Below are 26,188 nucleotides of genomic sequence, written 5' to 3' on the forward strand. Positions count from 1 at the left end.
CATCACAAAAGAGGGGGGTGGAGCTCAGCCGGTTGCGGCTTCTCCTAGCTCTACCCCTTTGAGTGCCGATTGGTCAGAATGGTCTCTGGGGCGGGAAGAGAAAGAGTGGCAGCTCATTGGTCAGAATGTTCCTGGGGCGGGAAGAGGAGGAGTTTGAGCTTTGGCCCGGGGGCGCGTGAGGAAAGAGGGCGGGAGGGAGCAGGGGCTGGCGCTGGGTTTGCTGAAGGGAAAGTTCTGTTGCCCCTTTCCGGCTCTGAGGCGCAGCTTTAGGTCCCAGCGTTCAGGGTTGCCAGATAGTAAAAAAAAAAAAATTCATGCCCAAAAAGTTGTTTAATATTGCAACCAATAAAAGAACATGGTACATAGTTCCAGTGGTGTTGCGAGGGCGAGAGGCGCCCCTCCCCTGCCTCACACTCCTTCCCGAATCCCGCCCCTCCCCCCACAGCTGCGCCTTGGATTTCCAGTATTTTTCTCAAGCCTTATTCTCATCCAGGAGACGCGGCTCTTCATCCTCCAGACTGCAAAGGGAACAAAAAATCAATCACACAGATCATCTCCACAACTTTTTTTTAGATTCAAACAATTTTTATTGATGCAAACATCATCAAATACGCAAGAGCAAAGTGGAAATGTCCAATCAGATTGGTGCACAAAAAAAGTGTCTTTCAACTCATCTGATAAATCCAATGGTCTTTATTAATCCAAATTAGCTCATACATCCAAAGCAACTCAACGACTCGACATGATCATGTTTCGGCCACCCGGCCTGCATCAGGAGTCTTAGGAGTCTTTGGGTATCAAATAGTCTCAAATGGTCTAAAGCAAAACGAACAAACCGTTGCTCCGAATCTGTAACATCACAGAATAACACAGCTTCGGAGCAACGGTTTGTTCATTTTGCTTTAGACCATTTGAGACTATTTGATACCCAGAGACTCCTAAGACTCCTGATGCAGGCCGGGCAGAAGCCCCAATGTTTTTTGATGATTTTCTTTACTTGTGAACTGGATGTTGAATGTTTCAAAACACAAGTAGTGCAAGGATCATCTATGGAAGAGCCATGGTATTTTTCTTCATTTAATAAAAGGTCCCTATTGTTATATTTGGCTCTTCTATAGGCATTTTTTATGATATGGACAGGATATCCTCTTGCTTTTAGTTTACTACTCAGATGGTTGGCCTGAATTTTAAATTCTGACTGGAGAATGCAATTCCGTCGTAGTCTGAGCATCTGGGAAAAGGGCAAGCTGTTTTTCAAATGTCTGGGATGACAACTAGAGTATTCGAGAAAAATGTTTTTCGCCAAAGGTTTCTCATACGTTCGTGTGGTGAAGCCTTGATGTTCATTGGTAACTTCAATGTCTAAATAGTGAATGCGTGTTGCAGATTGCGAGAAAGTAAACTGTATATTCATATTGCAGGTGTTAAGCCATGCGACGAAAAAGTTTAGTTGTTGTTCAGAACCCTTCCATAAAAGGAAAACATCGTCGATGTATCTCCACCATATATGAATAAGATGGTCAAAAGGAGATTGTTCGATCCAAATTTTTTCAAATGTTATCATAAAAAGATTGGCCACCGAGGGGGCAAAGGTTGCCCCTATGGCCACCCCTTGTATTTGTTTAAAGAGGGTGCCATCAAAATTGAAAAAAAATTTCTTGCATAGCTAAAGTCGCTAGAGCAACAATTAATTCTGTAGGCACAGATTGTGGCTTGGATTGAGCTTCTAACACATTCCTGATAATTTCAATTGCGTCCTGTTGTGGAATTGACGTATACAGTGAGGATGCGTCCAACGTGACCATTAAAAATGGACCCTCACTGAAATCCACCGAATCCAATTTATTAAGAAAATCCCTGGAGTCTCGAACATATGATTTGCATTTTGGAACCTCATGTTTGATAAATTCATCCACAAATCTTGATAACGGTTCAAGGACTGAACCACGAGTTGACGTGATCGGTCTAAAGGGAGGATTGACTGGATCCTTATGTAGCTTAGGAAGAAAATAAATGGTGGACGTGACTGGATGTTTGGTGTTCAAAAACCGATAGTCACGGTTTGTTAAAAAACCTGCCTTTAGTCCAGCATCAGTGATTTTTCGAATTCTGTTTTGTATCCTCTTAGTAGGATCAAGTTTAATCTGCATGTATGCCATGGGATCCTGAAGATGTTCTAAAGCTTTCATTTTGTACGATGACGTGTCCTGAATTACAATCGCACCACCTTTGTCAGCTGGCTTTATGGTAATGTTAGGGTTATTTTGTAAATTCCCTAAAGCTTTATGTTCTTCGGCTGTCAGATTAGATCTAAATTTGGTCTGTGAGGACTGTTTGAATAATTTTTGGCAGTCTTGATACACCAATTATTTGAACACACTAAGGCCCTGATTCTCCAAAAGTGCGTCCTGATTTTAGGCAGCTGTAGACGTCCTACAGCTGTCTAATCAGCCAATCGGGATGCACGTTTTTTTTTTTTTAAATGCTCCCCAGGCAGGCCTGAAGGCGCCTCCGGGAGCCTAGGGAGACCCGCAAGATGCCTAAGCTCGCCTACAGGCCTTAGGCGAACTTAGGCGGCCCTACGCTTCTCCCTAGTAGAGGAAGAGACGCTTAAAATGTAGGCCAGCAAAATGCTGGTCTACATTGTAAGTAGACGCGGCCACTATACTGATCGCGGCAAGGGATCTCCCTGCTGCAATAAAGTATAGCGGCCGCGGCCGCCTGTCCCATCACCGACAGGAGGATGCCTAACTCCTCCTGTCGGAACCCTGAACCCCGGAACCCCCTCCCCCCCCCAAACTCGTAATTGTCGACAGGAGGATGCCCAACTCCTCCTGTCGGAACCCCGGAACCCCCTCCCCCCCCCAAACTCGTAATCGCCGACAGGAGGATGCCCAACTCCTCCTGTCGGAACCCCGGAACCCCCTCCCCCCCCAAACTCGTAATCGCCGACAGGAGGATGCCCAACTCCTCCTGTCGGAACCCCGGAACCCCCTCCCCCCCCCAAACTCGTAATCGCCGACAGGAGGATGCCCAACTCCTCCTGTCGGAACCCCGGAACCCCCTCCCCCCCCAAACTAGTAATCGCCGACAGGAGGATGCCCAACTCCTCCTGCCGGAAAGCCCAACGACCCCCCGCCCCAACTAATCTCCCTCCCCCAACTAACCTTTCAATGTTGGTCAGCTGGACGGGTCTTGCTGCCGTCCAGCCGACAGGTCTGCCTCGTGGAAATGAGACGGCACGCCCCTTCCCGGCCCATCCCCGCTAAATCTAAGGCCTGATTGGCCTAGGCTGTAGAAGCCTGGACCAATCAGGCCTTAGGCATAGCGGGTCCGCCCATCCCCACTAATCCTAAGGCCTGATTGGCGAAGGTGCCTAGCCTGGGCCAATCAGGCCTTAGATTTAGCGGGGATGGGCCGGGATGGGGCGTGCCATCTCATTTCCACGAGGCAGACCCGTCGGCTGGACGGCAGCAAGACCCGTCCAGCTGACCAACATTGAAAGGTTAGTTGGGGGAGGGAGATTAGTTGGGGCGGGGGGTCGTTGGGCTTTCCGGCAGGAGGAGTTGGGCATCCTCCTGTCGGTGATTACGAGTTTGGGGGGGAGGGGGCTCGGGGTTCCAACAGGAGGAGTTAGGCATTCTCCTGTCGGTGATGGGACAGGCGGCCGCAACAACCGCGGCCGCTATACATATTGCAGCAGGGAGATCCCTTGCTGCCATAAGTATAGTGGCCGCGTCGAATTTAACCCGATTCTCTAAAGACGCCGGTTACAGAATCGGCATTTAGTATAGGACGCCTCTCCCGGGCGGCCTACCTGGGGAGCATTTTTTTTAAAAAAACGTGCATCCCGATTGGCTGATTAGACAGCTGTAGGACGTCTACAGCTGCCTAAAATCGGGACGCACTTTTGGAGAATCAGGGCCTAAGTGTTGCATCCAAAAGACCCGAAGGTTTCCAAGTGGATTTGGGTGCTATAATGGTTTTATCTGCATAATCTGGTTTTGATGCGAAGAATAATTTAATTTCTAGAAGTCTGGTGAATCTCTCAAAATCTATATTGAATTGAAATTCATTGTTCGGTACAGTAGGTACGAACGATAATCCATGATTAAGCAATTCTATATCTGAAGAATTCAAATTGTATTGTGAAAGATTCACAGTTACTGTTAGTTTTTCTGTTGAGATCTTGTCCACGGTCTGCCTCTGATTTGATTTCTGCCTCGCCTGCTCTTCCGAGGTTGATATCCTCCTCTTGTCCCTAAAAAAGGTTTCACTGAACTGGAGCTACCAGAAGAACTAAGGCTAATAGAGGACGTACTGGGATCCACATTGTTTACTGGAACTGTAGGGTTCTGCACTTCATTGGTGTTCATCCAGTGATATACCCTATTGTTGAGATAATCTTTCTCGTCTCTGAAGAATTTTTTTAGTTTGAATTTCTTAATGCTTTCTTTAAATTTATCTATGTTTTCGTTGGTTTTGATTAACTGATTTTGGAAAGCTTCTAAAGTTAATGTGGATGTGGTCTTCTCAAGTTCCAACTTATGACTTTCGACTTGTTGTCTGCTTTTTTCAATAATGAGCAGCATCAAGTCGAAGGAACATTTGTTTAAAATCATGTTCCATTTGAGTAAAAATTCGGCATCTTCCTTGAAGTTTTGAGGTTCTTTATTGATTCTCAGTCCTCTAGGAATTCTTTCGCATTTGCAGTATTCTATGAGAATGCCACTATTCAATTCCGTTTTTATAATTTTTTTGTTTTGATTGAAAAAAAGTGTCCAATCTGTGGACAAGTTATCATTATCGGCAGAATTAATTTCAAACTGGGAAGGTGCACTAAGAATGGATTCCGCTTGTTCTAAATTGAACCCAAAGGTCGTGTTCCAATTGCTAGAAGACATAGTAGTACAATATGGTAGAACCAAAAATCAAATACTAGGGAAGTACAGTATATATCCAATATTGATCATACAAAATTACTTCCAACTACAACGCTGTAGTCAAATCACAAACTGTGTATTATGCCATGCCTCAGAGACCGAGTATACCAGCAAAAGCTGCTAGAAATAGTTTGTCGCGGTTAAGGGAGACACATTGGGACACATAACATAAGAATTGCTGCTACTGGGTCAGACCAGTGGTCCATCATGCTCAGCAGTCCGCTCATGCGACGGCCCTCTGGTCAAAGACCAGTGCCCTAACTGAGACTAGCCCTACCTGCGAACGTTACTGTTCAGCAGGAACTTGTCCAATTTTGTCTTGAATCCCTGGAGGGTGTTTTCCCCTATGACAGACTCCGGAAGAGTGTTCCAGCTTTCTACCACTCTCTGGGTGAAGAAGAACTTCCTTCTTCTCTGGATCCTTTCGAGTAGTGTCCTTCTTCTGTGTCCTTCTTCTGGTCTACGACCAGTGCTGGACGTAGTACTCCAGGTGAGGACGCGCCATGGCCCGGTACAGCGGCATGATAACCTTCTCCGATCTATTTGTGATCCCCTTCTTTATCATTCCTAGCATTCTGTTCGCCCTTTTCGCCACCGCCGCAACACATTGTGTGGATGGCTTCATCCACTTGTCAAGCAAAACTCCCAAGTCCCTTTCCTGGGAGGTCTCTCCAATTACCGCCCTGGACATCCTGTATTTGTGCATGAGATTTTTGTTACTGACATGCATCACTTTGCATTTATTCACGTTGAACCTCATCTGCCATGTCGATGCCCATTTCTCGAGCCTGATTATGTCACGTTGCAGATCTTCGCAATCCCCCTGCGTCTTCACTACTCTGAATAGTTTTGTGTCGTCCGCAAATTTAATCACCTCGCTTGTACCTATGTCCGGTTCATTTATAAAGATGTTGATGCTATTCCACTCCGAGTATTGTCCATTTACCCCCACTCTCTGTTTCCTATGCTCCAGCCAGGTTTTAATCCATGTGAGTATTTCACCCTCGATTCCATGGCTCGCAATTTTCCAAAGTAGTCGTTCATGCGGAACCTTGTCGAACACCTTCTGAAAGTCCAGATATACAATGTCAACTGGATCGCCCTTATCTATTTACCTGTTTACTCCCTCAAAGAAGTGCAGCAAGTTTGTCAAACAAGATCTACCCTTGCTGAAACCGTGCTGGCTGGTCCTCATCAGACCGTGTCCGTTAAGGTGATCAATGATGCGGTCCTTTATCAGCGCCTCTACCATGTTTCCTGGTACCAAGGTCAGACTCACCGGTCTGTAGTTTCCTGGGTCTCTCTTCAAACTTTTTTTGAAGATCGGCGTAACATTCGTCACCTTCTAGTCCTCCTGAATCTTTCCTGCTTTGATCAACAGATTGGCTATTAGTTGAATTAGTTCAGCTATGGTCCCTTTCAGTTCCTTGATGACCCTCAAATGGATGCCATCCGGTCCCGGGGATTTATCGTTCTTAAGCCTATCAATCTGCCTGCATACCTCTTCTAGACTGACTGTTAATGCTGTCAGTTTCCCGTTTTCACTTCCAGCATATAGCCTGATGAGTTCCGGTATGCTGGGTATATCCTCTTCTGTAAATACAGACGCAAAAAATGTGTTGTCTGTCGGCGATTTCTTTGTCCTCCTTTAGCGCTCCCTTTATTCCTTGCTCATCCAACGTTCCCACCGCTTCCTTTGCAGGTCGTTTCCCTTTAATATATCGAAAGAACGCCTTTAAGTTTTTGCCTCCTTGGCTATTTTTTCCTCTTAATCTCTTTTGGCTCCTTTTACTGCTTATGGCACCTGCGTTGATGATGTTTATGCTTATTCTAGTTTTCATCCATTTTTTATCTTTTCCATTCCTTAAACGAGGTTTTTTTGTCTTTGATCGCTTCCTTAACCTCTACAGTGAGCCATGCCAGTTCTTTATTCATTTTCCTTTTTGATCCCTTGTAGATACACGGTATATATAGATTTTGCGCCTCGATGACCATATCCTTAAAAAGAGACCAAGCTTGCTTTAGCGTATTTACAGTGTTTATCCTCTTAATCTTCTTCCCCACCATGCTTCTCATCCCTTCGTAATTTCCTTTTTGGAAGTTTAGCTCCGTGGCCATCGTTCTGGACTGATGTTTCGCCCCCTATTTCCAGGTTGAGGTGGATCATATTGTGATCGCTGTTTCCCAGCGTCCCTTCTACTTCGTCATCCTGTGCCGGTCCTTGCAGTCCATTTAGAATTAAGTCCAGAATTGCGTTTCCTCTAGTGTTTTCCTTGACAAGTTGTTCTAGGAAGCAATCGCCTACTGTTTCCAGGAACTTGGTCTCTCTAGCACAGACCAAGGTGCCTAGGTTCCATTCTATCCCCGAATAGTTAAAGTCGCCCATGATAACTGCATTGCCTCCCTTGTAGTTGCATTTAATCTCATCTGTTATTTCTCCATCAATTTCTTCAAACTGTCCTGGGGGTCAGCAGTAGATGCCTATCCTCGTTTCCGGTCCATTTGTTCCCGGAATTTTGACCCATAGAGACTCTAACTTATCCATCTGTTGTGGCATGTTCTCTCCAGTAGATTCAATTCCCTCCTCCTTTTTGAGTCACTCTGTCTCTGCGGTATAGTTTGTATCCCGGTAGCACCGTGTCCCAGGCATTTTCCTCAGTCCACCATGTTTCTGTGATGCCAATGATGTCAATGTTATCCTTTTGTGCCACAGCTTCTAATTCACCCATCTTATTTCTAAGGCTCCTTGCATTTGTGTACATACACTTGAGTTTGCAGCCTGTTCCCTTCTTGCGTGTCCTTCCCTCTTGTGTTCCTTTCGGTCTATCTTGTCTGCGATCTGGTGAATCTTCCCCTCCATCTTCCTGCACGGTATCCTCCGGGTATACCGGTTCCCGAATCATCGACTCTCTCTCTCGGTCGACTGTCGGCTTTCCCCTTCTTCCTAATTTAAAAACTTCTCAACTTCTCTCTTGATGTTTCTTGCAAGTAGCCTTGTTCCATCTCTGCTGAGGTGGAGTCCTTCCTGAATAAACTAAACTAAACTAAACCTTAAGTTTATATACCGCGTCATCTCCACAGAAGTGGAGCTCGACACGGTTTACAGGAATTAAAAACAAAGAAAGGAACTCCAATGGAAGGAAGGAGGGCTTGGTAAATAGGAAGGAGAGGGGGGGAGGGAGGGGGAAGTTACATTTTGGCGAAAAGCCAGGTTTTTAGATGTTTTCTGAAGTGTTGGAGGGAGGTCGAACTCTGGAGATGGGTAGTAAAGCTGTTCCACAGCTCGGTGATCCTGAAGAGGAGGGATGTTCCAAGCTTTCCTGTATGGGAGATGCCATTTAGAGAAGGGAAGGATAGTTTGAATTTCTGAGTGGATCTGGTGGAATGAGTACTCGAGAGCCAAGATAAAGGAAAGAGGGGAGGAAGGATGCCGTGAAGAGATTTGAAGGTAAGACAGGCACATTTGTAACGAACCCTGAGGAAGACTGGGAGCCAGTGAAGCTTAGACAGAAGCGGGGAGACATGGTCGAATTTGCCTTTTGCGAAGATTAGTTTAGCTGTGGTGTTCTGAATCCGTTGGAGTCTGATAAGATTTTTCTTTGTTAGGCTTAGGTAGATGGAATTGCTGTAGTCAAGTCTGGAGAGAATGATGGATTGGACAAGGACAGCAAAATGTTGCTGGTGGAAGCAGGATCTGACTTTCCTTAGCATATGAAGATTGAAAAAGCATTTTTTTACTAGGGAGTTGATGTGGTCGTTAAAGGACAATGTAGAGTCAATGATGATTCCCAGAACTTTGCTAGAGTGCTCAAGCTGTAGATTGGTGCCAGAGGAAAGAGGGATGAGGGAGGGTAGATGATCCAATTTCGGGCCAAGCCAAAGAAGTTTTGTTTTGGTCTCATTTAGTTTCATCTGAACGGAGAGAGCCCAGGATTGGAGATTAGTTATGCAAGTTGAGATGTTATCAGAGAGGTTGGTGAGGTTCGAGTCAGTTTCGAGAAGGACAAGGATGTCATCGGCGTAGGTGTAGAGTGTCGCAGAGGTAGATAGTTGGAGGAGTTTCAGGGAGGACATATAGACATTGAAAAGAATCGGGGATAGAGGTGAACCCTGGGGGACTCCGCAGAGCAGTTTCCAAGGGGAGGATGAGGTGCCATTCATGTTGACGAAGTAGGAGCGGGAGCGTAAGAATTTTGAGAACCAATCTAGGACTGTGGAGTTTATGCCAATATCGGAAAGTTGGAGGATTAGTATGTCGTGGTGGACAATGTCGAAAGCAGCAGAGAGGTCGAATTGAAGAAGGACAGTGAACTTGTTGCAGGAGTGGAGTTGTTGGACCTTTGAAATTAAAGAGGATAAAAGAGATTCAGTGCTATAGTTGGGTCTGAATCCATGTTGGTAGGGTAGGAGAATGGAGAATCTCTCAAGATAGGATGAGAGTTGGGTGGCTATGATGGATTCCAGCATTTTGGTCAGAAGTGGAATGTTGGCTATTGGGCGATAGCTGGAAGGAGTGGAGGGGTCCAGATCAGCTTTTCTCAAGAGAGGGGATAGGGAAATGTGTCCCATTTTGGTTGAAAATAGGCCTGAGTGCAGGGCGGAGTTTAAGAGTTTGGTGAGAGATGAGATGGCCTGTGCTGGAATGTTCTCGTATAAGTAGGAGGGGAAAGGATCCAAGGTGCAGTTGCAAGATTTTAATTTGAGGCAGAGTTTAGAGACTTGGGAGTCAGAAACGAGCTCAAAGGCAGTCCAGGATCTATCGGCTGGGATATGGTTGGCCTCGTTTAGATTAGGGGTGGAGGTAGTGAGAACCAGAGAGTTGTAAGCAGGGGTTGGGGGAAAGGAGCATCGTAGGGTGGTTACTTTCTCATTGAAGAATGTTGCTAGATCGTTAGCAGATGGAGAGGAGGGGAGTGAGGAGGAGTCGTGTTTAGAGGATATGGAACGCCAGATATTGAACAAAGTGTTACTTTGGTTGTTGGAGCTGCAGATTTTGTTGCCGTAGTAGTTCTTCCTTGATTTTTTTAATTCGGTGTTGTAGAACTTAATGGAAGTCCTCCAGGACTGTCTGTCAGTGGGGGATTTAGATTTTTTTCCATTTTCGTTCTAGTGTACGACATTTCTGTTTTAGTTGTCTGTGGAGGGGAAGGTACCAGGGGGCCTTGCGGGTGTAGGAGACCGTTTTAGTGGAAAGTGGAGCAAGGGAGTGGTAGGTGGTCTCAGAGAGGGTGATCCAGTTGTGCCAGTTGGATTCAGGGTTAGGAGGTTTGGGGATGGTGGGAATTAGGTTGAGGAATTTGGCCCAGAACAAATCGCTCGCAATTTTTTTCCGGAAGGTAATAGGATTGGGGGAACGAGGGGGGGGTTTGATGCGGGACATGAAAATGGGGAGGCAGAAAGCCCCTAGGAAGTGGTCGGACCAGGGGACGGCGTCCCAGCGAGTGTCATCGATCGAAGTTTTGTATTCGGTGAGGTCAATGAAGCTGATGATGTCTAATGCATGCCCTTTTTCATGGGTTGGGGAGGGGGCTGGGGGGGGGAAGCCTAAAGAGGTGAGGAAGTTGATGAGATCAGATGCATCCTTGTTGGTAGTGTCGTTTAAGTGAAGATTAATATCCCCAATGATTAGTAATCTTTGGAATCTGAGGAAGGCGTTTGTAATGGTCTCAAGGACGAGGTCGGAGAATTTGTTCCAGGGGGACGAAGGTGGGCGATATAGAAGCAGGATACCTAGTGGGTGCGGGTGAAGCTCATCGTTGACAGAGGCTAGCATGTATTCTAGGGAAGCCTGGCTACCCTTATCAAGGAGCTGGACGTTGAGGAATGATTTATGGAGGAGTGCTGGACCACCTCCTTTCCGGTTAAATCTGGGGGAGAAGAGGCCTTGGTAGCCGTGAGAGCAGAGTTCATTTTGAGAGAAGAAGTCGTCTTTTGCGATCCAAGTTTTGGTGATGAATAAGAAACCGGGATTGAGATCTTCAAGAAGGTCCTTCAGAATTTGGGTTTTGTTGCATGCGGATCTGGCGTTGCAGTATAGAGATGGGACTGGGGTGAGGGAGTCTGAGGTGGGGTTGGGAGGGTTGGCAGGGGGGATGGGCTTTAGGGAGGCGAGATTGATTCTTCGGGGTTTTTTTTTGGAGGGGTAGGTTCTGGTGCGCAAAAGCGTGGGGATTTTGGCACCAGGGTGGATAGGACTGACAGAGATGGGGTTCAGCAAGTAAGGGGGGGGGAGGGTTCAGGCAGAGGGAGATGTTGGAGGATGAGCAGATAAGGATAAGAAGGATCCATAGGTGTGGCTTCATGGTGGGGGTTTGGAGGGCCTTCGGGGGAGAGGGAGGCGAGAGTAGCGGAAGGTTTGCAATTGAGGAGGGCAGGATGATTGGGCAGGACTGAAGCAGTTGAATAGAATCAGGTGGGGCTTAGTAGTTAGGCAAGGACGTTAACAGTTGGGAGGAATCAGGAGGTCCTAAGCAGGGGATGGACAGTTGAAATAAAATTTGGGGATCATTTAGCAAACTAAAGCAATTAAGTAGAATCAATTGAGTAGCAGAGCATAAAACAGTTGAAAAGAAACAGGTAATCCTTGGCAGATTTAAACAGTGTATAGAGTCAGGAGAAACTTAGCCAGGCTTGAGTAGTGATTGTAGACTAGGACAGGATGGAACTTGACAGGTGTAATGAGACTTGATAGGAATAAGATCAAGAAGTTTGAGCTGCAGGAGGCCTCGGGTGACGGAGCTGGACTCCCACGCGGCCCAAGGTTCTCTCTCTGCAGCTGAGGGAGGAGTCTCGCATTGGGGCAGCTCCCGGTATCGATGGGGCTGCCCTGAAGAGTAGCGCTGGAGAGAGCTTGGTTGCAGGAGGTTTCGGGAGGCGGAGCTGGACTCCCACACGTCCCGAAGCTTCGTCCCTGCAGCTGGAGGGTCGGACAGTGATGGGGCAGCTCCGGATTCAATGGAGCTGCCTGAGAAATGTAATAGAAAATAAACCAAAAACAAAACAAAGGTTAAGCCGCAGGAGGCCTCGGGTGACGGAGCTAGACTCCAACGCGGCCGAGGTTCTCTCTCTGCAGCTGAGAGACGAGTCTCGCGTTGGGGCAGCTCCCGGTATTGATGGGGCTGCCCTGAAGAGTAGCGCTGGAGAGAGCTTGGTTGCAGGAGGTTTCGGGAGGCGGAGCTGGACTCCCACGCGTCCTGAAGCTTCGTCCCTGCAGCCGGAGGGTCGGACAGTGATGGGGCAGCTCCGGATTCAATGGAGCTGCCTGAGAAGTGTAATAGAAAATAAACCAAAAACAAAACAAAGGTTAAGCCGCAGGAGGCCTCAGGTGACGGAGCTGGACTCCCACGCGGCCCGAGGTTCTCTCTCTGCAGCTGAGGGACGAGTCTCGCGTTGGGGCAGCTCCCGGTATCAATAGCTTGCTCTTCCCCCAGAACGTCGTCCAGTTGCGCACGAAGTGGAATTCTTCTTCCTCACACCAGTGCTGCATCTACGCGTTGACTGCTTGCAGCTCCATCTGTCTCTTCTCAACTGCCCTGGGTACCGGCAGGATCTCTGAGAATGCTATCCTCTGCGTTCTAGTCTTCAGCTTCCTTCCTAGCATCCAGAACTGGTCCTTCAGTACTTCTCTTTTGTAGTTCCTGTTGCTCACATTGTTCATTCCCACATAGATCACCACTGCCGACGATCCTGTCAATGTGGCTCACTATGTCTTCTACCTTGGCTCCCGGTAGGCAGGTCACCAGTCGATCCAGCCTTCCTCCCGCTATGTGGCTGTCAATTTGTCTGATAGAGTCCCCCACGATGATTGCAGTCCTTTCTATCTTCTCTTGATTCTCCAGCCGCAGGTCCGTGTCCCTGGTGTACGGCCTTCTCTCCAACCATAGGTCCGTGTCCTTCGTTCCTATCCATGTCCTTTCACCCAAGGTAATGTGTGGTTGTGGTTTCGCCTGGTAATGGCCTTGGGTGAGCTTAAGCAGCACTAGGTGACTCCCTAGGGCTGCTACAGACTTCTTAAATTTATTTATTTAGTCAAATTTGTAGCCCGTCCTCCCAGAATGGGTTACAAGTTTACATATATAGTAGAAGGTTTAGCAACAAGGTTACAACTTCATATACAGCAGATAAACAGAACTAATCAAAGGATGAAGAGAATTAGTAGAAATTCCTATGTATATATTTTGGGTACTGAGCACGGTTGCATGGCAAACGATGGGCAACAAGGATGCAAATTCACACAAGCTATTCAGAACAGATTAAGGAGAAGAACAGCAGCAAAATGCTGGACTACATTTCAAACATATGTGGCTGCTGAGCTGATTGCGGCAAGGAATTCCCCCTGCCGTGATCAGCTGAGTGGCTGCAGCAGGGAACCCCCTCCATGTGACGGCTGGCAGGAGGTATGCCTACTTCCTCCTGCCCCTGAACCTGTCGAGAAGTGCCCCCCAGCAGGAGGGATGCCCACTCCTGCTACCACCCCCCCAACACACCTAAGTCTACCCTGATAACCCTCTTCCCCCCCTCCTCCTGTATCTGTATGAAGAAAGTCCAGCTGGAGAGATGCTCACACCCTCTGATCAGCAGGCCCGCCATTCTAAAATGACAGACCTTCCCTTATTTTGCAAGGGGGGGGGGGGGGATCATGCCACAGCGTTCAGCTGATTGCAGCAAGGGGATTTCCTTGCCACGATCAGTTGATGTCAACACGATTTTCTAACTAGTGCCTGTGGACATGGGTGCGGGTTAGCAGTGGGGCAGGAGCGTGGAAAACTCGCTCCAGCCCCGCTACAATGGACAGGGCAGGGAGGGGGGACAGGGTGCAGAGCCTGGCGTCCCAGTGGCGACCTGCAATAAGTCTGGGAGGGGAGCAGGTGGGTCCTGGCCTGAATATAAATTGGGACCCCCATTTGTGGGCCACTTTTGGGCCAAAAAAATCCCATTTATATTTGCGTATATATGGTATGCTTAGTTGCATTATATCCAGGTCATTTGGAATAGCTTTCCATTCTGTCTATTATGATATTGTTTGTACTGACATTTATCATATTTCTGTTATGATTGTCCTTCAGTGCTGTTCTATGTGTACTCATATATTTCTTATATTGTTTCATGTTATTCCTATTAGATTTCAATTTGCTGTTTCCAGGTTTACCTCATTTATTTTATTTACTGTATTTGATCATTTTACTAGTGTTATGCTGTTCACAAGGTGTACGTTTCATGTTAAACTGGACCTGGACTCGTCATAAAGGTGTTTAAGAAATCCAGATCAACAAAGAGAATTCCTAAGATGAACCAGGTGGAGACAATTCATCAGGGAATGAGGATGTGGGAGTAAATGTCCTGCCTGAGCAGAAGCCTTTCCCTCTGGGCAGGATCTAGAAATGAATCGGGATCTTTCCCTGGCTCCAGGGTTTCTCTCTTGCAGGGATGAGGGAAAGGAGAGAGAAGGGCAGAAAGGGAGGAGCCAGCACCGGAGGCTTTTAATAGGACAAAGACCGAGACATCACAAAGGGGAGGGCGGAGCTTAGACACAGCTGAGATCCACAGGACGCTGTGCAGGAAGGGAGGAGCCAGCACTGGATGCTTTTAATAGGACAAAGATCGAGACGTCACAAAGGGGAGGGCGGAGCTGAGATCCACAGGAGGCTGTGCGGGGAGGGAGGTGCCAAGGCAGGAGAATGGCTGCAGGGGTCCGTTTCCTACCTGAAGAAGGCAAAGCCCTGCAATGACTCTTCTCGTCTCCGCTTCAACTCCTGTCCCCGCCCCAGGATCATTCTGACCAATGAGTGCCGGGAGCTGAAAATCCTCCACCCTCTTACCCTCAAATAGCTAGTGGGAGGAACCTTCCACCCCAGCAACTGTCTGACCAATCAGCTCTGAAAGGGGAAGAGCCAAGAAAAACCCCTGCTTCAATCACCGCCCCCTTTTGTGATGTCATCCTGCGCCCAACGGCAATCGAGTCTTGTCTTCTTCCTGCAATTGAGCCGAAACTTCCGGTTCCCGATCACTGCAAGAGGCAAAGCCTGATCCTGGGAAATGGCTGCAGGAGCTTCTGCCCAGGTGGGTCTTGTTGAAAGGAGAGAGATTTGGGCTGGGACCAACCCAGAAACCCTTCAGTGCCCAGAACCCTCCTCTGGGATTGAAATACTCTCTATCCACCCCAAAGCATCTCCCTCTGCCTCACTCAGCCCCAGCACTGGCAGCTCTTCTCAAACACAACTACCCTGGGACTGTGGGTTATGTGAAGGTCAATTCTGTACATCTGCCCTTGAGAGATACTCTGGGATTGTGTGTTAGGTGGCTGTGAACTATTTAAACCCAGAAACATCAGCCTCACTCAGCCCCAGCACTGGCAGCTCTTCTCAAACACAACTACCCTGGGACTGTGGGTTATGTGAAGGTCAATTCTGTACATCTGCCCTTGAGAGATACTCTGGGATTGTGTGTTAGGTGGCTGTGAACTATTTAAACCCAGAAACATCAGCCTCACTCAGCCCCAGCACTGGCAGCTCTTCTGAAACAGAACTGCTCTGGGAATGTAAATTAGGTACATCCAGTACATTTCCCTCCATCCCAATGAGCATCAATCCTGGGAGGCCTCTTTCTGGAAGTGCTGGAAGAGGCTGAGTGTGTTTGTGGTTTCTATTTCAGATGCAGGTGAAGTTTGAGGACATCGCTATCTCTTTCTCCCAGGAGGAGTGGGAGTATTTAAATGAAGAGCAGAAGGAGCTCTACAGGGAGGTGATGGAGGAGAACTATCAGACCCTGCTCTCACTGGGTAATGGATACATTTGCATGTCTATTAGCAGTAGTGGACCATCGTTATAAAGATAATTTTGATTATGTTTGTCTCGTGTGATGAACACAGATGAGACCATGAGGGTCTTACTGTCTTGCACTAGAGAATGACATGGGGACAAATTTGTCCCATCCCCATCCCTGCAAATTCTGTCCTCATCTGCACAGCCTTGAACACTTTAAAATCATAAGTGTTCAAGGCTTTTGAAGATGAGGATAGAGCTTGCAGGGACAGGACAGGGACAGAATTTGTGGGCACTGGATGGGGATGGAGATAGATTCTGTGGGGATGGGGAATTTGTCCCTATGTCATTCTCTATCTGGCACATGGAGGGCTATAACTGGGCAGCTCCACTCCAGGCATTCGTAGCATGTCGCATGGAAAGTGAGAAAAAGTTCTGGAAAAAAATTATAAATGTTAGGACAGAGGGTAGGTTGTGAGCTGCTTGGCCCATACAGAGGAGTGTAAGTAGAAACCCAATCACTCAATTAAAACTGGATATCTGGGACATAGTGAGGGAAACACTGTTAGATGACAATTACTGTGCTGATGTCCATTGGACATAATCCAGAATTTGTGCTTGGGATTATGTTTAGGGAATTTCACAGGAAGGAAGCAAAGGAGTCAAGTGACTACAGAACGCTGAATGCCGAGGGGAATTTGGAACATTATGATCTGGAAGCTGCTGGTTTTATCCTCTTTTTACAAGTGAATAGTTATATACAGATTGAGACGTGAAGAGGGATATGTGCAGGAAGCCATTAAATTTGAGGAATTAATGGGAAAGGGAAGACGGGACAAAGGAATCAAGAAATGGACTTAAGCTTCATAAGTGGCATCAAAGGGGAGATAGAAGATGTTGGAGGGGCTGCAGAGCAAATGGGAATTTTTACCATTTGTGGTGGATGTTTACTAAGGCCTGCAAGTACTGGTCAGTGGTAGTTCAACAGGTACAAGAAATAGTGGGTGAAGATCTGGAGTTGGACGTGTGATTTGTCTATTGGGTGGGAAGCGAGGCACAAACCGAGATGATCAACTAAATATTGTAGATTATTATCTTGTGGCAGCTAGAAGCGAGCTGGAGAGACACTGGAGAGGGGGTGCGTTACCTGTTCAGGAGGGAGCGTTGAGGAAACGGGAGGAGATCTCATGGATGGCTAAAGTTGCAGCCATGAGGCAACAGACTTTGTATAAGGATAAGAAATGATGGGGATTGTATGAGGAGTGGAAACAGGTGAAGGGAAAAGGAAAGTTAAATTTATGTTGCAGTTTGGTTTCTTCTATTGAATATTTAACAGAAGGCTGGGGGAGAGGGGGAGAAGGTCAAACACTTTGAAGTCGTACATCTGGACAGTAGAAGAAACAGCACTGCCCAGTAGATTTCTATACACAAGCTGGATTGCCAGTGACTAGAATAGGGGGGTGGGCTGTAGAGTGCCACAGTCTGCCATGTTGGAGTATTGCAACAGAAGTTAAAGGTGTATTGCGAGAGGGTTTAGAAGATTGGTTGGGGGGTGTTTGAATTGTATTAGTAACTTAGAGGCCTTTTTAATAAATCTTAGCATCAACTAAATGCCACGTGGCCCTTAGGCATAAAATACGACACTCAATATTTAGCATGTGCTAATTCTATTAGTTTTTAAAAGAGACTGAAATCTCCTGGGCTCTTTTGTAAACAAAAAAGCAACTAGCAGGGAAGAAATACTCCGCAGAATAGCACTTGGTCGCTCTTCAGTGCAGGCTCATGACAAAGTATTCAAAGGCAATGAGTTAACACTCCAAATGAAGATCAGACTTGTCCACACACTCATTTTCTCAGTGCTCAATTACGGATGTGAAAGCTGGACACTGCGGAAACAAGAGCTTTGGTGCTGGAGAAGGATTTTAAGCGTGCCGTGGACTGCCAGAAAAACTAACAAATTGATTCTGGAAGAGATCAAACCGGCGATGTCACTTGGAGCCCAAATGATGAAGTTACGATTGTCTTATTTTGGTCACAGCACCAGAAGAGAGAAGGACTGGAGAAAGCCATCGTGTTTGGGAAAATCGAAGGAACCAGGCGAGTAGTCAGATGGCTGGACACGTTGAGAACGACCATGGGGATGACGCTGGAGGACCTTTCCAGACTAGCACAAAACAGATTTTCTTTTTATGTTCAAATGCTTTTTTTATTATTTCAAGTATAACAGGCAAGAACAAGAAAGAGCATCAATCAGAAGTAACAGTACAAACATGTCCCCCCTCCCCCCCCCACCCCTCCCCATCCCGGGAGTCCAAAGCCATGCCAAAAGTTGAGAGATAACCTTAAATGTTCAAAAGTCTACTGCGAGCTCGGGGTGTAAGGTCCTGCTAAAAGCATTCCCAAGTCTGACAAAATCTACGACCCGGGCCATGTTCCAAGTCACCCACCAGTCTCCGCTCCAGCGTGGCATGAATTATCATCATGGATCTCCATTGTGCATAGGTCGGAGGATCCGGCGAAAGCTAGTTAATAAGGATAGTTTTCTTCCCCAGTAAAAGCACTCTGGTGATAAAAGCTGACATTCCCCTGGGTTTAGGCGTGGCTATGTTATAAAAACCAAATAGCGCTCTCGGTTGTGGGAGCCAACACCTTCCCCAAAGCAACGTAACATAGCGTCCCAGGTGACTCCAGAACTGTTGAATTTTGGGGCATGTCCAAAACATATGGCTCAAAGAAGCGTGAGCCTGGCTGCATTTCGGGCAGGAATGAGAAGCCGTAATTCCCATCCGGGCAGCACGTTCCGGTGGAATATAAAGTCTCAGAACAATCTTCAATTGCATTTCCCAGTGGGTTATGTTAGGAGACACCCTTTGAATGTTCTTCAAAACCCGCTGTAGCTGCTGGGCTGTTAATGTACACTGCAGGTCCTTGGCCCACGCCGTTGCCAAAATGTCCAGATTGGTGCCCGATTGACAGTCCCGGATCCCCACCACGTGAAACCGCAGTGGGATCCGCTGTTGGGCTGAGAGACTAAAGAGTTCGGAAAGTGCATCCCTGCTGTCTTCTGTGAGAACAGTCACTGGTAAAGACTGGATATAATGTCGAATCTGGTAATAAGCAAACAGATCAGTAGGCGGTAAGTCAAAGGTGTGTTGTAGCTCCGCAAATGTTGCCAAGTTCCCCTCCTCCGAGAACAGATGAAAAAGATATTGAAGACCCTTTTCCCTCCACCTAGGAAAGGCGGCATTCTGCATTCCTGGCCGAAAAGCTCCATTGCCCTGTATAGGTAAATATAATGACACCCCAGCAGGCAGTTTAGCAGTTTTACAGACCCACTTCCAGGTTCGCCGAGCTGGCCCAAAGATCGGATAGGGCGACACCAAAGGACGGATCCCTGGATCCGCCACATGCAAGAAATAGCTCACATGAAACGGAGCCAATAGAGATAGCTCCAGAGGTGTAGCAGAGAAATCAGAGGTCCCTCTAAACCAATCATTAATATGACGCATCTGACAAGCCATAGCATACCAACGTATGTTTAATAAACCATAACCCCCCCTATCCCTAGGCAGACACATCCGAAGGAATGTCATACGGGGTCGCTTACCGCCCCAGAGGAAATGTTGTAAGTTTTTCGCTAATCGTGTGTTATGGGCGTAAGATAGGAGCAGAGGCAGGACCTGAAAGCGGTACAACCATTTGGGAAAAAGCACCATATTAAAGAGAGCTACCCGTCCTGCCACCGATAAGGGGAATGTGGACCAATTCTGCAGATGTAGTGTGGTGTCACGAAGCAGTGGGGTGATATTGCTGTCGTATAGGGTCGTAAGGTCTCTAGGAATCCACACCCCCAGATAACGGATCGAGCTCACGGCCCATGCAAATGGAAAGTGGCTGCTCCATGTCTGCTGCAGCGTCAGTGGGCTGGCCAAAGCCAAAGATTTCTGGTAATTCAGCGTAAAACCCGAATAGAATTTAAATTCATCAAGCGCTTGCAATAAATGCGTGACAGAATGATGGGGATCCGTGAGCAAAAAAAGGAGATGTCTGCGAAGGCTAACACTTTGAGCACGTGGTTCCCAATGTTCACACCCACAATGTCAGGGTCCAAAGACACTGTACGAAGAAATGGTTCCAAGTACAACAAAAATAGTAGAGGCGACAGGGGGCATCCCTGTCGAGTGCCTCGCTCTATAGAAATTGGGTCAGTAATAATGTCATTGACAAGTAATCTTGCTGTAGGTGTCGAATATAATGTGCGTAGCGCCGCGGCAAACCATCCAGATATACCCATATAATTCAACACCTCAAAGAGATACTTCCAATTGACCTGGTCAAATGCCTGTGCCGCATCTAAACTAAGCAAGAGCATCGGAATGTTATTAACTTGGGTGTGAGCTAAGGCCAACAGTGCTTTACGTACATTGTGTACCGCTTGACGACCCTTTACAAATCCCACCTGTGTTGATGCTATAATGTTGGGGAGAAGGGTCGCTAGTCTATCAGCTAATATTTTAGATAGTATTTTAATATCCACATTTAGCAGAGAAATTGGGCGATAGGACTCGGGAGCAGTACTGTCTTTGCCGGTTTTCAAAATCAACGTAATTAGTGCCTCATTGGAGCCTACAGGAAATTGTTCATCATGAATTACCTGCGAATAATAGTCCCGTAAATAGGGACTCAGCTGCCCTGATAATAATTTATAGAATTCTGCCGTGAAACCATCCGGCCCTGGGGCCGAAAAGTTTCGTTGGTTCTGGATAGCTTTATGCAATTCTTTAGGGGTGATGGGTGCGTTAAGAAACTCGACATCCAAATCAGAAAGCGGCTGTAATCCAGAATCCACTAAATAATCCCTAATAAGGGGTTCTGCCCCCGAGTCCTGGCAACCGTATATCCCCCAAAAGTGGGACATGAAAAGCTGTGCAATTTGGCCTGTAGAATGTTGGAGACAACCCAGGCTATCCCGCAACCCCAACACATAGCGATGACCCCTAGCTTGGGAGGTCAATCAGGCTAATAACTTCCCTGCGCGATTACCATAGCGATGATAGCGATATTTTTGGTACAAAAGCATTTTCACCGTGCGCTCATGTATGTAGGAATTAAGGGTCGTTTCCACCGAGATCAAGTGTTCTCTAGAGGTTCGGGTCGGGTTGTGGGTATAACGACGTTTAGCTAGGGCAAGTTCCTTTTCTAACCGAAGTATTCCCCGTGATAGACGGCGGTTGCGCTCTATTATGTAGGCTATGCAATCTCCTCTGAGCACTGCCTTGACAGTGCTCCAAAACAACTGTGGATCATTGCAATGCTGACCATTAAAGTCTAGGAAGTCCTCCCACTTAGATGTTAAGAATGTTTTGAAATGTTCATCAGAGAACAAATAACTAGGGAAGCGCCAGCGTGCAGGTCCCCGCAAGCCAAAGCCCACATTCACATCAATCCAAATCATCGCGTGGTCGGAGATCACAGCCGGGCCTATGACCGCTGCATCCACATTTAGGAAGGCCCTACGCGTGGTAAGAATATAATCTATTCTAGATTGGGTGTTATGGGCCCTGGAGCGATGAGTGTAATCCCGTTCTGAGGTATGGAGAATTCTCCATGGGTCAACTAAATCCAGAGTGGCGCATAAATAAGGGATGCCTCTGGTTTGGGAGGAATTGGTGCTGGGCCCCGGCTGAGAGCGATCACAGGTCGGGTCAAGAACCTGATTGTAATCTCCTGCTACATATATCGGTTCAGTAACTCTCCCAAGAAGCAGTGCTGTAATGCCCTCAAAAAAAGAATGGTCATAGGTATTGGGTGCGTATATATTCATGAGATAAAAAGAATATGTGCCTACAGTCAGTTGCAACAATATATATCTGCCCTTCGGGTCAGAGGCTATCACTTTTGCTGTATATGGTAAGGTCTTACTAATTAATACCGCTACCCCTGCATGCTTAAGCGTGGAGGAAGCCGCATACACCATGTCCACCCAAGACCTCCTCAACTTCTGATGTTCTAGCTCCGTCAATCAGGTTTCCTGGAGACAGGCTATGTCAACCTTATGACGTTTGAGCTGTGTTAAAATTTTCGTTCTTTTAATTGGGGAGGTAATACCCGAAACATTCCAAGATACCAGTCTCAAGCTGCTAGCCATCGGGCATCAGGAAGGCAAGTGTAAATAGAGAAGATAGAATGTGTAAATAGGATCCACCCCGGGCTCCCAGCCACACCCAGGGTAGCCATGTGGCGCCCAGGACCTGCCCGAGCGTCAGTGGTACCATAGAAAATGCAATTAACTGTAGTCTCACTGCCGTTGCAGAACCCATCCTCTCCCATAGCTCAACAAATGTCAACAACATCCATAGTGGCACAGGACTCCCCCCCCTTGAACCCCCACCCTCCCTCCCCTCCCTTCCCCACCTACCCCCTGTTCGCATGGTTGTAGTCACAGCCCTAGGGCCGTCCAAAGGCGGTCCCAAAGGTGTGAGGGATCACAATACTATGCCACTCCGGGTCCCGAGTCCCCCATACAATTAGAAAACAGTTTACACATTGTTAGCCTAAAGAATAAAACACATTGAGAAAATCCCCAACCACATTATATATACCAGTCCCGGAACTAGATCAAAAGAACATTAGAATGCAAACAAACTGGAATCTTAGTGCAACATTACAGCCGAAACCATGGAATGCAGCCTTTCCCCCGAATCAGAAGAACCCGGAGTCCATCAGCTGCAATTCCAAAGTCACCGAAGAGGTAACAAGCCGAGGCTGGCTCGCACCACGTGCTCTGTCAGATTGGGTCCGACTGGGGTAGCACCTGGGTATTTACGAAGAGAGCTGCCTCCGCTGCTGCCTCGAAAACTTGCCATTGTCCCTGGTGGTGAATTTTCAAAGTGGCCGGGTACAAAAAGAGAAAACGTACTTTTTTTTCAGCCAAAGAGGAACAGATGGGATAGAACTGCTTCCTGCGCTCAGTCAGTGCTGCTGAATAATCTTGAAAGATGCGCACCTCTGAGTCCTCAAATGCTAAAGTCTCTCGGAGTTGTTTATATTTGCGCAATATTTCCACTTTGTGATTGTAATTTAGTATAAACTTTTTTATTCACCAACATGAAAGATATACACAGAGTAGAGAGAACACAATTATTTTCTCAGTACAATGCCACAATACAGAGTAACATGGGAACACCCAACTAGAAATCTCAGATATCAGCGAGAGTCCAGGCCTGTACTCTTATAGCCTGGAGCCCTCCAAATCCCTACTAGTCACAACCCCCCAACCGCTCCATCCCAACCCCCCCCCACCCCCAAAACCCCACCCTCAACCCACTGGCAAAACAGGAGCAACTGGCTTCCGCAAGCGATTGACCACCTGGCTCTTTATCACAGGGGGCAGAGTATCCAAATAAGAAGCCCAGACAGACAGAAAAAGCTTGCTCCGAGATCCAGAGAACCGAGCGGACAGGGACTCCCAGACCATTAAAAGATGCAATTTATTGCGCCAATACCAGATGGTGGGCGGGGAGTCCTGAAGCCAATGAGTAAGAATACATTTCATTCCCACAATATATCCCTTACGAATGAGCTGGCTATCCCCTGCAGAAAGGCCGCCTAAATAGCCCTCCGCCAAAAAAATAGTCCCTTCCACCGATGAGGGGAGCCGATAACCTACCAAAGATTCCAAATAACAGCGGACCTCCATCCAAAAGGCAGAAATTGAAGTACACAGCCACACCCCATGTGCCAAAGAATTATCAACCCGGTGACATTTCAGACAAAGAGCCGTAGGGGCACATCCGAAATAAAAGGCCCGCTGCTGAGAGACATATCCCCGATGTAAAACCCGAAAGTGACATTCCCGGAGCTCGGCGCTCTGCACCACCCGAGGTATCCGGCGCACCAGAGGAGCCAAGGACGCCACCCGCGGGCGACATCCCAGGTCCCGGGCCCAAGATGCCAAAAGCCGCTTATAATCCCGCCGAGGCTGCAGAGCCACCAATCTGCGATGATATTGAGAGATAGAGAGCCAATCCCACTGAGCATCAAAGAAAAAGTCGCGTACAGTGATAGCAAAAGACTGGGTCAATGAGTCCCTGGGCAAGGAGGCTGCATAATGGGAGAGCTGCATATAAGCAAACCGATCCGCCGCCCCCAAAGACCAGGACGCCTGGAGAGTCAAAAAGGGAACAACGCTACCATCCATCTGTAGAAACTGCTCCAAAGTTCGGAGTCCCTTCCTCGCCCACCGTTTGAAAACAACATTGTCCTGACCCGGACTGAAGGCCGCATTGCCCACTATGGGCAGCAGAACAGAACTAAAAGGCGAGTGACCCCACATCCGCGAAACACATCTCCAAGCCCGACGAAGCGGCTCCACCAAGCAGCTACGGGCCCCCGGCCCCAATCGCACCTTCCCGTCCCACTGTAACAGATAAGGCAGAGCCCACGGAAAAAAATAATCAACCTCCAACTCCCGATCAGTATGCTGAGAGCCAAGAAAAAGCCAATCCCGGACATGCCGAAGCAAGCATGCCAAATTATATAAACGAATCGAGGGAAGACCCAATCCTCCCTGTGCCCAGGACCCCTGAAGGAAAGAACGATGCATTTTACCTTTCTTACCCCCCCAGCAAAATGAAATCACCAGTCTCTGAAGACCCAAGATATCTTTTTCCAAAAGAAAGAATGGAAGCGTTTGCAGGACAAATAACCATTTCGGGAAGATAATCATGCGAAAAAGATGAACACGGCCCATCAAGGAAAGAGGGAGATTCAACCAGCGCCGTAAAAGCCCCTTAGTTCCCTGCAACAAATGATCAACATTCAAACGGTAAAGCGCGGAGACATCCATAGACAACAAAATACCAAGGTATCGAAAAGAGGATCCCGCCCAGCGTAACGGAAAGTCCGGCCCCCATTCCACCCGCAAAGATTCCGGAGACGCCATAGCCTCCGACTTCTGCTTATTTAAACGGAAACCAGAAAAATCCCCATATTCACGAAAACATTCCAAAAGAGCAGGGAGGGAGGCCCGAGGATCCGTCAAATAAACCAAGAGGTCATCGGCAAAAGCCGCCAGTTTAAAATGATGAGCCCCCACGACCATTCCCATAATGTCCGGGTTACCCTGCACATCCCGAATGAGAGGATCCAGAGTCAGGACAAACAACAAAGGGGAAAGGGGGCATCCCTGGCGAGTACCCCTACAAATTGGAAAAGGATCCGAAAGGGTATCATTGGCCCACACACGGGCCACCGGGTTTTCATAAAGAGTCCGCACCGCCTGAATGAACCAGGGGCCGAGACCGTACACTCGCAGGACCTCAAACATAAAGCCCCAATCTACCTGGTCAAAGGCCTTCTCGGCGTCAAAGCTGATCATCAAAGAAGGCACCTGATCCTGTGCAGTCCGCTCCAAAGCCGCCAATATACGGCGGACATTTTTAGCAATCGCACGGCCCTTCACAAAACCCACTTGCTGATCAGAAATAAGACTCGGGAGTACCAAGGCAAGACGGGTGGCCAAAACTTTAGCAAAAAGCTTAGCCTCAAAATTCAATAAGGAGATCGGTCTGTACGACTCGGGTCTTGTCGAATCCTTCCCAGGTTTCAACAGAACAATAATCTGTGCCACATTCAAGTGGCGAGGGAGCTCCCCCAGGCCGACCGCCTCGTTAAACACCGAAGCCAACAAAGGCGCCACCTCAGCTCGCAATATCTTATAAAACTCGCTACGCAGCCCATCCGGGCCAGGAGACTTACCCAAAGCGCTAGCCTGGATCTCCCGCTCAATCTCCCCTGCAGTAACCTCCGCCTCCAACTGCTCCCGAGAGGAAGCTGAAAGAGTCGGGAGATCCCGACCAGCCAAATATACCTCCCCATCTAGCAGAGGGTCAGAGGGAGCAGCATACAAGTTCTCAAAGAAATCCCGCAACTCCCTGTTGATGTCTCCATCAGTATGCACTATCTCCGAGGTCCGCGTCTGCAGAGAAGCAATACGCGAACTACCCCGCTGCTGCCGAACTAGCTTTGCAAGAAACGTACTACTCTTATTCGCAAAGCGATAAAGATGATACCTATAATGCTCCATAGACCGACGAGCGTGTTGGTGTAACAGAGAGTTAAGCGAACACTGAGCCTCCAGCAATCTAGCCCTATCCGGGAGTGCCCGAGTGGTGCCGTAGCGTCGACGGAGAGAAGAAACCAGTCTCTCCAGCCGAAGCAGCTCTCGCGTGCGCGCTTTCCGCTGAAAACTAGCATAGGAAATAATCTCACCCCGAAGGACCGCCTTTGCCGTCTCCCAAGCCAACGAAGGAGTACCAAAATGAGCTGCATTGGTATCCTGAAAAGAGCGCCACCGGGCTACCAGATGTTCGTGAAATTTACTATCACGATAAAGGTGGCAAGGAAAGCGCCAACCCCGAGGGGTCCCCGGCGTCCGAGATAGCTGCCATACCAACGCCACCCAAGCATGGTCCGATACCTCAA

The 26,188-nt window shown here is 47.8% G+C and overlaps 1 protein-coding gene across 4 annotated transcripts in view; it reads left to right on the forward strand.

The window, feature by feature from the left end:
- Positions 1-14,569: 14,569 nt before the first annotated feature.
- LOC117354628 (oocyte zinc finger protein XlCOF6-like) overlaps positions 14,570-26,188 on the forward strand; it is a 34,188-nt gene continuing 22,569 nt past the window's right edge. For all 4 annotated transcript variants that reach the window (XM_033932435.1, XM_033932436.1, XM_033932437.1 and 1 more), the window contains exons 1-2: positions 14,570-15,002; positions 15,594-15,720. In XM_033932435.1, the coding sequence (XP_033788326.1) occupies positions 14,979-15,002; positions 15,594-15,720 (151 nt within the window). In that variant the 5' untranslated portion in view covers positions 14,570-14,978. The remainder of the gene's footprint in view (positions 15,003-15,593; positions 15,721-26,188) is intronic.

The sequence above is a fragment of the Geotrypetes seraphini genome, chromosome 2, assembly GCF_902459505.1.
Source record: "Geotrypetes seraphini chromosome 2, aGeoSer1.1, whole genome shotgun sequence".
Classification (NCBI taxonomy): Eukaryota; Metazoa; Chordata; class Amphibia; order Gymnophiona; family Dermophiidae; genus Geotrypetes; species Geotrypetes seraphini.